General features: G+C 35.5%; 1 protein-coding gene across 1 annotated transcript; it reads right to left on the bottom strand.

Moving 5' to 3' along the window:
- Positions 1 to 9,120: 9,120 nt before the first annotated feature.
- LOC112789235 (signal recognition particle 43 kDa protein, chloroplastic) lies at positions 9,121 to 11,729 on the bottom strand. Its single transcript, XM_025831044.3, has one exon. It carries the CDS (start codon positions 10,320 to 10,322, stop codon positions 9,192 to 9,194), a length of 1,131 nt encoding a protein of 376 aa, XP_025686829.1. The 5' UTR covers positions 10,323 to 11,729; the 3' UTR covers positions 9,121 to 9,191.
- Between the last annotated feature and the right edge of the window lie 251 nt (positions 11,730 to 11,980).

Genomic DNA, 11,980 nt, shown 5'->3' with positions numbered 1-11,980 from the left:
CTGAAGAGACAAAGAAGAATGAGCAGAGAAAAAAATGTCATGAAATAGAGTGCCTTTGATGTAGCGAAGAATGCGAAGAACTGCCGCATAGTGAGTAGTACGAGGAGCTGACAAGAACTGGCTAAGTACATGAACCGGATAGGTGATGTGTGGTCGGGTGACAGTCAAGTAGACGAGACCGCCAACTAACTGTTGATAGAGAGTCAGATTATCCAAAACAGTGTCATCCATAGGGGTAAATCGAACATTAGGCTCAAGAGGAGTGGACTCAGTGCGACTATCTGTAATCCCAGCGTGAGCAAAAAGATCTGAAGCATACTTAGCCTGAGAGAGATAGATGCCATCATCGGTGGAGATGACATCGAGACCAAGAAAATAGCTGAGAGAACCAAGATCTTTCATCTCAAAGGTACGGTGAAGTGAGGTCTTGAGATCAGGGATACCATCAACATCATCTCCAGCAATGATCATGTCATCAACATACAAAAGTAGAAGAACAACTCCACATTCGCTTTTACGAATGAAGAGGGCATTCTCATAAGGGCTAGAAGTAAAGCGAAGACTGCATATGGTAGTGCTGAACTTGTCACACCATTCACGAGGAGCTTGCTTAAGTCCATAAAGTGCCTTGCGAAGGAGACAAACCTTATTAGAAGGACAAGCATATTCTGGAGGTGGTATCATATAGACTTTCTTTTTCAAATTCCCATTAAGAAATGTATTCTTCACATCCATCTGACTGAGACCATTTTTTAACCGCGGTAATAGCAAGAAGAGCTCTAACAGACATAAGACGAGCGACAGGAGCAAAAGTATCTTCATAATCAATACCATACTCTTGCGTATAACCTTGAGCAACCAAACGGGCCTTATAACGGTCAATAGAGCCATCAGAGCGAGTCTTGATCATGTATACCCATCTACTGCCCACAACTTCCTGATCAGAAGGAGGATCAACCAAATTCCAAGTGTGGGCTTTGTCAAGTGCCTGTATTTCCTCCTGCATTGCTTGTTGCCAATTTGGGTTTGAAGAGGCTTCTCTAAATGTCTTAGGTTCATGTTGATGAAGAATAGTAGAAAAGCGATGGTAATCAAGAAGATGAGGATGTGAATTCCTTACCCTAGAAGAACGAGCAGGAGGAGGAGGCATGACGGTAGAAGCAGGATCATCGTTCGGTCTGGAATCATCGGGAGATGGAGAAGGCGGAAGAACAGGAGGCTGTGGAGGGTCACTCGAGATAGACTCTGTAGAATCATCACTAGGAAAAAGATTGACATTGGGGTTAGTAAACAAAGGTGACTGAGTAGTATGAATGGACTCAAAGGATGAGAATCGAGAAAATATGTGGTGCTCCCAGAAGACAATATGACGAGATATACGAATACGTTTAGAGAGAGCATCCCAACAATGATAACCTTTGTGTTCAGTGTCATAACCAAGAAAACAACATATACGAGCCCGAGGTTCAAGTTTACTATGTTCATGAGGCTGAAGAAGAACAAAACATACACAACCGAAAACTCGAAGGGAACTATAGTCTAGGGAGGTATGATAAAGACGCTCAAAGGGAGTAACATTACCAAGAATAGAAGAAGGGAGTCTATTGATAACATGAACAGTAGTAAGAACAGCTTCACCCCAAGTACGCTCAGGACACAAAGAAGAAAGGAGCATTGCACGAACGGAGTCAAGAATGTGACGGTGTTTGCGTTCAGCTCTACCACTTTGTTGAGATGTACCAGGATAAGAAAACTCAGACAAAGTACCATGTTCTGCGAGAAAGGCTAAGAGTTTGGAATCACGGTATTCCATAGCATTATCACGTCGAAAAACCTTAATGACCTTGGAAAACTGAGTTTTAATCATAGTAGCAAAGTTGATATAGATGTGAGGTAACTCATGGCAATTAGTCATCAAATAAACTTAAGTAAAACGGGAATAATCATCAATGAAAACGACAAAGTATCGAGCTTCGCTCATAGAGGTAGTGGGAGAGGGGCCCCAAACATCAGAGTGAATGAGATCAAAAGGAGAGCAAGCAAGAGATAAATTATTGTGAAAAGATAAAACAAGTTGTTTGACAGTTTGACAAGAAATGCAATCAAAAGATTCATTTGGAACCTGACCTAAAACACCCTGAGATACAAGAGGACGCAGTTTTCCTAAGGAGGTGTCGGCAAGACGCTTATGACATAAGTGGAGGGTAGAGGGAGAAGAAGCAGCACAGAGATTTGGTACAGGAGGAATACAAAGATTCTCGAGTTCAAACAACCTTCCGACCTTACGTCCAGTCCCGATGATTTGTCCCGTCCGAGGATCCTGTACACGACAACCAGAAACGGAAAAGTTACTTCAAAACCCAGATCAACAAGTTGTCCAACAGAAATAAGATTGAAGTTTAATTTGGGAATATAATAAGTATCAGGAAGATTAAGAGTTGACTGGGATATAGAACCCTTGTGTGTTGCTTGCAAGAGGGAGCCATTTGCAGTATTGACAGAAGGTCCATTTGTAGTGGTAGACATGGACGAGAAAATATTACGCAACAAAGACATGTGATTAAAGCAACCCGAGTCAAAGTATCATTTAGAAGTACCTTGAGGGGTGGACAAAGAAGCAGGGGTATTACCAGAAACAGAGAGAAGACGCTGAAGAAGAGATGCAATATCTGAAAGAGAGACAGGAGACGAGTTGAGTGGAACAGGACGTGGTGGGCGAGTAGGACAGGCAGTAATTAAATGTCCCAAGAGCTTGCAATAACGGCAAACATCTGTGAACAATGGTAGCTAATATGACCTTTCTGGTGGCATGTGCGACATTCAATAGAAGGACAGTCGGGGAAGAGGTGCCCAGAACAGTTACAGTTTCGACAGATTTTACACTTTCTGTCGGTGGCAGCAAAAACATCTGGCGTTTTCATGATAGTAGTCACAAAGATCAAAGAGATGAGACAAAATGGCAATTTCGGAGCAGAAAATGAGAAATCGGAGTGTAGAATCGGAAAGAGCTCACCAAAAAATTTTAGGGAGGGTCCCGCTTGTCTGCCACGTAAAGGCCACGTCAGCAGTGACGTCAGCGAGACAATGACACGTGGCAGCACCGGAGAGGAGTGACAGGAACACGCTGGCGGTGACGTTGAACGCGGGTCGGGTCGGGTCGTGCGTGGGTCAGCGGATGCCAAGGAGGCCTTCGTTGTGACACGTGGCAGCACCAGGAGCGTGGATCTGCACCAAGATCAATGGCTGTTGAAGCTTCTGGAAGGAGACAATGGAGGTGAGTAGCGAATTCCCGGCGGCGCGTGCAGGCGCGTCCGGTGGCGTCTGGCGGCGATCTCGGCGGCGTTGGAAAGCTGACGAAACAAACAATACGATAATGCCAGAGGTGATGAACCAAAGCGTCAAAAACAGATCGAAAAAAGGAACGAAGAGGCACTGTCGGAAGAGAAAAACAAGGAGGCTATGAACATAATTTCATTGAAAAAAAAAAGAACTTTAGGCTCTTGATACCATGTTAGAAACAAGAGGCTAAGAGAGTAATATGAAAAGTGTATTATTGAGTTGTGATCAAATGTCCAATATACAAGGAATATTTATAGGTGGTAAATGAATCAGAGCAATATAGGGATAGAATCCTACAATTAATATACAGATATACTAGACGATACTAATTGATCTAAATTGATTCTAATGATTCTCTAACATCTTGAATGAGGGATTTATTTGGTGCATTGAGAATTTAGAACAGAACTTTTAATTTTCTAAATGGAGAAGAGAGGAACGACTGTGTCATGAGATGGATTATGTTCATATTTTTTATTCGGATCTCAGGATCTTGGATCTTAGTCATCTGGACAGTAAAATCGTGAGAATATTTATTCTTCTTTGAATAGTCTCTGCAAAATAACATTAACTCTTACAATCCGAATGTTCAAGCTGGTTCAGAGGTCGGTTGGTGTTGGACTAGTGTGGCTTTAAAGGTTTATGATGCTCGGTTATTTGTGGGTTAGTAAAAAGATGTTTAGTTGGAAGGATTGTGGTAATTTGCTTTGGCTTTGGCGTCAACTTGTTCTGAAAAAGCACAAATTTTTGGCCTGACTATGTCTTCGGGAGGCTCTTCCTACTGCTGCATTTCGCTTTAGGATGGGATTTTACACGCGGATAGCTATCCACGATATTTTTCATGTCAAGAATCGGTTTTACATTTCATTCGGAATTGTCCAAAAGCCCAGCTAGTTTGGCAAGCTTTGGGGATCTCCGGTCAACTAGTGGATTTAATGAGTTGGTTCGTACATAATAGCAAACAACACCCCTTTAGATTTTTTTTCTGGTCTCTGGTGGTTTTGGCGTTCGAGGAATAACGAGATCTTTCATCCTCACGATCATTAGACCACAGACAAGGTGACTGGTATGGCTTTGTCCTTGAAAAAGGAGCTCCGAAATATTTTTGACTTGTAAAAATTGTCTATACCCTTCACTATTAGTGGCTCTTGGATTCCCCTCAGTGGGTACCTTTAAGATTAATTATGATGCTAGCTATCCTGACAATGGTGTTCGGGTTGGTTTTGCTTGTGTTAGTAGAAATTGGAAGGGAAGGTTGCAACGAGGCTGTCTGGGAACAATTGATAGTCGTAACATTTTGCAATGAGAGTTGTTTGCTATTTGGAGAGGCTTTCTTTTAGCATGGGACTTGGGGGCAAAGAGACATTATATGTAAGCCAGACTATGTGGAGGCATTCACTATTGTCAATAATTTACAGGATTGTTCTGATTTTATTGATCCTTTGATGTTAAAGATCTGAGATATCATGTCTTGGAAATGACGTGCTGATCTCCGGTTAATCTTGAGAGATGCAAACACAGTAGCAGAAATCATGGCAAAGACTACAATGAGGATTCTTTCTCCTCAAATGGAGCTTCCGTTGTCTTAAAAAGAGTTTGAGAGTAGTATTCAGCGAGATTGTCTTTCTTAAGCAGTTTTTTGTTTATTTTTATTTCTTTTTTCGTTGTTGTTTGTTTTCTTTTAAGTCACAAAAAAATGATAGCAATTATGATAGACCAAAATATATTCTAATTTATTAACAAACAAAAAATTCTCAAAATATTTTAAACTGTAATAAAAATATTTAAATTAAATATATATTTTTAAATAAAAAATAAAAAATATATTAAAAAAATTGTGATTTTATATTAAATGGATTTTTTTGTATTTTTTCTCAATGACCATAATCATTTCTAAAAAACAAAAAAAATTAAACTTTGAATTTTGGCCTTTTATTGCATAAATTTTTAAATAGTTATTTAAATATTTTTTTCACAATTTCAAATAAAAAAACAAATATTTTGCTAAATACAAAATTCATTTATCATTTATTAAAAAAAATTATATATTTTCAATTTTTTTTCACATTTTAGAATATTTTTATCGTTGGTAAATTTAGAAAATATTTGTACAGTAATTTGATAATTCAAATTGAGGGTGCTTTTGGTATATATATCACTTGCTTGCTGCTTAGATGGAAAATGCCAAACTAAATACAATAATATTTTTCGATGATTTTCTTTAGGAGAATTATAGTGTACAGGTGAAAAAGTATATAGAGATCCGTATATTTTTTCTGCTTTACTTCGTGAATGACACGTGGTTATAGTGTCGAGGCTGGGGGAGGCGGCTTGACAAATTTGTTGCATAGGGGCCTTTGATGGCTGATGACTGGCTGGAGGCAGCTCTTACGGGGACACATATAACGTCCGTGCAACGTAACGATGGGTTGCTGTGGACCTTGTATTCTCCAAAGAATGGGCCCAATGATACACTTTGTTGAGAGCATTTGGTTCGTGTTAGTAGTAGACTGAAAAATATTTTATTCAAGTCAAAAGTAAAGAAGTGGTGGAAAAAAAACGAGTAAAAAAACGTAAGAGGAAAATGGATCAAAAAGAAAACTGTCCTTACAGTGAAACTGCTCACCCGATGGGGTTAACATAAGGTTATTCCAAGAAGGAAAAAAAAGATAAGGTTATTAGATGCAGCTGGGTTTGTTGGTTTTGAGCATAGTATTGAGGTGAGTTTTGGGTATTATCTACTTAATATACTAAAACTGGATTTTTCCTCAACTAATGGAAGTGAGGTGTTGATTCCTCATGAATCCATTTTTTCGCCAAAATGAATGCACTATTTTCTCTTCTAAGTTTATTTTATAAAAATATCTTTATTATAATTATATTATAATTAACATTTAAGTAATAATGCATAATTATACTAATTTAAAAAATATCTTTATTATAGTTATATAAAATCAATATTTAATGCATTATTAAACTACTTATCAATTATCAATCGAAAATATTTTTAATAATTTTAATAATAATAATAATAATAATATGATAATTATATAATAATGGCACCGGTTATTAATAACCAATTTATATTTTTCTAAATAAATTTATTTTAGAAAAATATCTTTATTATAATTATATTACAATATTATAATTAATATTTAATGAATAATACATAATTATACTAATTTAAGAAAATATCTTTATTATCTATTTATTCTATTTATTCTATTATATAAAAATAAAATTTTTGCACTTAATGATGAAATTGATGTGGCATGTTCTTGGGTGTTTCTTATTTATTTCGTTTAATTCGTTAAAACAAATCAATTATAATTAATTAATAATATCAATTAATTAATTTGATTAGACATTCAAATCTCACTATTTATTATAATTTATATGAATTGATTAATTATAATTAATTATATCAATTAATTAATTTGGTTAATTATATTAATTATTTGATTTGATTGGAGTAAATATCAAATTTTTTAATAAATAATAAATATGATAACGAAATATATGAATTAATTTAATTAGTTTATTTTTCTTAATATCATCTATTTATACAAGATCAAATAATTTTTATTCATTCGCTCTCTTTTCTCTCTCTGTCACTCCCTCCCTCTTTTCCTCTCTTTCTCTTTCTTTCGTGTTAAAGGTACAATTTTTATAATTTATTTAATTTTTATTGTTTTATCTTTATTTATACATTTTATTTATTTAATTGCTTCTTATTAGGCGCATACTTTTTCTTCTTTTAGCTTTTGATTAACAAAAAAGATGTGTCATCTTTACGTTGTTTTTAAATAATCTTACTATAATTTTATTTTGTAATATTCTATTTTGTCATGTATACTTCAATTCATATATATATTGTCTTTTTTTCATAATTAATATATACATTATTTGTGTATGTGGTTTATATATATAATATTATATATATATATATATAGTTTTTTTTTTTGTGATTCACAATTAATATATACATTGTTCATGTATGTGGTTTATTTGTTAATGCCTTTATTGATTCTCTTTATTATTTTTTTGTGTGTCTTTTTGTTGCTCTTTATTTTAGTTATATTTATTGATTTCTTTGTATTGATATTCTTTTTATTTGAAATATCGTGACAATTTAGAGTGTATGTTATGATCCATATGATATTCGTTAATTTGGTGTATCTTTTTAGATGGTTTATGTTATAATATGTTTAATAAATAATTTTAAATAATTCTAAACCTCCACTTTGATGTATTTTAAACTTTTTGTGTTAACTGATGCTAACTTTATTCATTTTTTAAGAAAAAAAATTAGTGTTTAAAAAATTACCCATTAGTAAAAATTTTATTTTTTATCATTAAATTTTTAGTACCAAATTATTCTTTAATAAATAATTCTTTTATTGATTTAATTATATCTTTTAGAAAACTTAATAATTAATTTTTTTTCAAAAATACCCTTCAATAATTTTTTATTATTAAATTATAATTTTACCAAAATTTTTGTTATCAATTTTTTTTATATTTTACTATTAATTTTTCGATATCTATATATATTATTTTATCATGAAATAAAAAATTTTAGTTAGTGTATTTTTTAATATCAATATATATTAATTGTTATATATATTAACAGTGGTAAGATTTTTTTATTTACTACTAAAATAATATATATATTTCAAAAAATTAATAGTAAAATATAAAAATAATTATTAACAAAAACTTTCGTAAAATTATAATTTAATAATTAAAAAATTATTGAAGGATAGGTATCCTAGAAAAAAAGTAATTTAATTATGAATTTTTTTAAAATTATTTTAATAAAAATACAATTTAATCAATAAAAAAACTAATTTATTAAAAGACTATTTTGGTAAGCAAAATTTAATGATAAAAAATAAAATTTTTGCTAATGAGAATTTTTTTCAAAAAATAATTTATTTTTTTTAAAAATAGATAAAGTTAATATTAGTTAACACAAAGAATTTAAAATATTTTAAAGGGGAGATTTTTTAAAAGTTAGAAAGAAAAAGAATATACATTTATAAAATAAATGAGAAAGGAGTGTAATTTTAGCAAATCGCAAGAAAATGGAGTGAACTTTTCTCTTTAATTTATTGTAAAATATTCTCTAAGAATTTTACTCGTTGTTGTTGTTGTTATTATTATTATTATTATTATTATTATTATTATTATTATTATTATTATCATCGACTAATATTCTTATTGTGTCATGTGATAACGTTGATGTTTTAGTAGCTGCTCATTGTTTCTTCAGAACCAGGCCCTAGAGCAATAAGTGTAGTCATGTATCAGTACATGGTGGTGAATTTATTTTTTTTCTCGTGGCCAACAAGCGCTAACGAGACCCTCTAAAATGAGAACCCCATTCTAAATCAAGCTATCAGCCGGCTCACCCAGCCCTTCGATCAGCCTCCTTAGCTTCCTGAGAGCTACCTGGTTTCAGCCATACATAAACAACACGTGTCCACAGCAAATTCAATAAAGACAAAAATCTGTAAATTTGTACTAATATGCATCTTTACACTAGATGAACTCTTTTTTTTATTGAGCAGAGCGCAGAAAGTCAGAAACCACCAATACCGGCAACACAAATTCCTTCTCGATGAGCTGTCAAACAGCTGTTCATACTTCATATTTTTCTTTTCTAATTCTTTTTCGTTTTTGATTAATTTGTGGTCTAAAGTCTAAAGTTCTGAACATCTAACGTCATACTCTTTCAAAATCTAGATAAAATTTAAACAAATATGAATATGGTTGTAGTTTCAGCAAAGCAACTAGTAAAATTTGCATTATTAGATCATGTAATTTTAGAAACGAAACAATAATGCCAATCACAGGCTGTCCTGATTCGAAAACACCACTTCAGGCCCATTACTCGGAATAGGCCCATTACTAATTTGGGCCTGACCATTACTACTTAACTCAAACTCCTTAACGAGTTCAGGATCCACATTCTCCTCAGGCTCCCAAGTGGGCTCATCCATATCAGCCCACTTAACTAAAAACTCTGGTCTCCCTTCATCGCCGACCCTTTTCCCAAGCACAGCCTCCGCCACCGCGTACTCAAGGCCAGCTTCGTAATCCCTAACCAGATCCTCCGCCACAAACCTCGCCTTCACCCACTCGTTGGCGCCACCATCCTTCCACCGCACAAGGTACTCCAAATTCTCACCCTTCCCCCTCCGCTCAATAATCTCCTCCACCTCCGCGAACTCGAAAACCGCGCCTTCCAAAACCCTAACCACCCCTTCCAACCCAATCCTCCTCCCAAACTGCATCGGATTCCCTTTCGGCGTCGCCTTCAGAAGCTCCCTCGCCAGATCCAGCGCCGTTCTCCCTCGATCGTCCTCCACTTCCGGATCCGCACCGAGGTCCAGGAGAAGCTTCGCGACGCCGGGCCTCACGTAACCCGCCGCCATGTGGAGAGCGGTGAGGCCGCCGGCGTTGTCGCGGTGGTCGACATCGGCGCCGGACTCCGCGAGGAGGCGGACGCAGGGCTCAGAACCCAGTCCAGCGACGAAGAGGAGGGCAGTGCGGCCGTCTGAGTCGACGGCGTTGACGTCCCGACCATCATCGGAGTCGAGGACTTGACGGAGTGCGTCGTGGTCGGCTTTCTTAGCTGCGGTCCACCAGGGAGACTCGTATTCGGAGAGGACGTCTTTGGCTATGAAGTCAGAGGGGACCCAAGAAGGGGCATGACCGTCTTTCCACTCTATGAGGTACTCCATTCCAGTGGCACCTTCGAGGGCTCTGCTTCCGATGATTTTCTTGACCTCGCCGTAGGATTCATCTTCGGTGGGAGTTGGCTGGCTCTGGTTTTGGAGTGCGGAGAGAGGAGGGAGGTGGACGTGGTTGGTTTTGTGGCGGAAGGGGAGGTGGTTGGTGGAAGAGAAGGGTTGTTTGAGAGTGGGAAGAAGTTTGAGGTGAGAAGCTGGATTAGCGGCGAATAAAACAGCTTCCATTAAAGGTGGTTAATGGTGTAATTGGTTTACGGTGGTTTGTTGAATATGTGGCAGTGGCATGGTGAGTTGAGTGTAGGAGCAAGGGGTTTGGAGTGTCGGAAGAAGATAAGGAATTACATCCAGTTCATGATTTCCATTGGATAAGACTTAAGAGTGTTCTAGTTTATTTTTCTAAAAATAAAAAATATAAAAAAGACACTAAAAAAATTTAAGTGATTGGCATGTAATTTTTTTTAAAAAAAAATCAAAGATAGATATTTATTAAAATAAATATGGCAGTATAGTGATATATGAATATTAAGTAATTCCTGTTACTTATTTTTTCTTCTTTTCTATTTTAAATAAAACAAAATTATATTTATTAAAATAGACACTGCAGTATCGCGATATATGAATCAGTTGTTTTTTTTCCTTCTTTTCTATTATTAGATACACATGAATGGAAGTGTAAAAATATGGAGTCACTATTGACCCGTTTTAATTGTGAGTACTGAGGGCGCTTTTGAATGGTTTATTAAGAATTAGAAGGTTTATAATAGTTTTGGAATTGTTTGATGAGTCGGTGAACGTGGATATTGGACCTGACTCTTATACTTGTTCGGCTGGATTGCAGCTTTTTAATGAAATGATTGAATTGGGGTAGTAGATGGGTTAAGAAAGCACGCGGTATGTTATTTTGATAGAATGATAGAGGCTGGCATAGCAGAAACTGTATATGCATACAACTCCATGATAAATGGCCAATGCATGTTTGGACATTTGAGTGCCGCCGAGTCTTTGTTCGCTCGGATGATCAATAAAGGTTTGAAGCCTACCGTGACAACCTTTACGCCGTTGATTAGTAGATATTGCAAAGATCTACAACTACGAAAAGCATTCCAACTGTATGCCCCAAATGTGTATACCTTCACTGCGCTTATTTCTGGGTTTTGCAGTGCAAACTGCAAATAATATGGCTGAAGCATCCAAACTTTTTGTTGAAATGGTGGAAAAGAAAATCACCCCAAATGAGGTAACATATAATGTTATGATTGAAGGGTATTGTAGGAGTGGTAAAATTGACAAGGCGTTTGAATTACTTGATGAGATGCTTCAGAAAGGCCTTGTTCCGGACACATATACCTACAGACCTCTTACCAGTGGCCTTTGTTCTGCTGGCAGGGTTTCAGATGCTAAAAATTTTGTTGATGTTCTACACAAACAGGACCGTAAATTAAACGAGATGTGCTATAGCGCACTTCTACATGGTTATTGCCAGGAAGGTAGATTGGTGGAGGCGTTGAGTGCTGCTTCTGAGATGATTCAAAGAGGAATCAATATAGATTTGGTTTGCCATGCTGTTCTCATCCACGGTTCACTGAAGCAGCTAGATAGGAAAAACACCAGGATCATGGATTGAAACCTGATAATGTAATATATACAAGTATGATCATGTAATATATACTAGAGATAAGCCGGCTCTTTAACAAGTAGAGGCTAGACATCTTCGAGTCTTTTCCATTAGCCTCAACACAGATTAAATTTTTAATTGTCGTTATTGATTATTTTACGAAATGGATAGAGACAATACTATTAGTAAAAATTAATTCCAAAAAAATGATATTTTTTGTATAAAAAATATACTATGCAGATTTGATATTTTTTAATGTTTTATACGT

Source organism: Arachis hypogaea, chromosome 3 (genome assembly GCF_003086295.3).
Source record: "Arachis hypogaea cultivar Tifrunner chromosome 3, arahy.Tifrunner.gnm2.J5K5, whole genome shotgun sequence".
Taxonomy (NCBI): Eukaryota; Viridiplantae; Streptophyta; class Magnoliopsida; order Fabales; family Fabaceae; genus Arachis; species Arachis hypogaea.
The sequence above is the reverse complement of the archived record's forward strand: the minus strand, read 5'-3'. Positions and strand labels throughout refer to the sequence as shown.

Bases quoted from the DNA above. Each gene is read 5' to 3' on its own strand.
- LOC112789235 (XM_025831044.3), bottom strand. From the start codon at position 10,322: ATGGAAGCTGTTTTATTCGCCGCTAATCCAGCTTCTCACCTCAAACTT.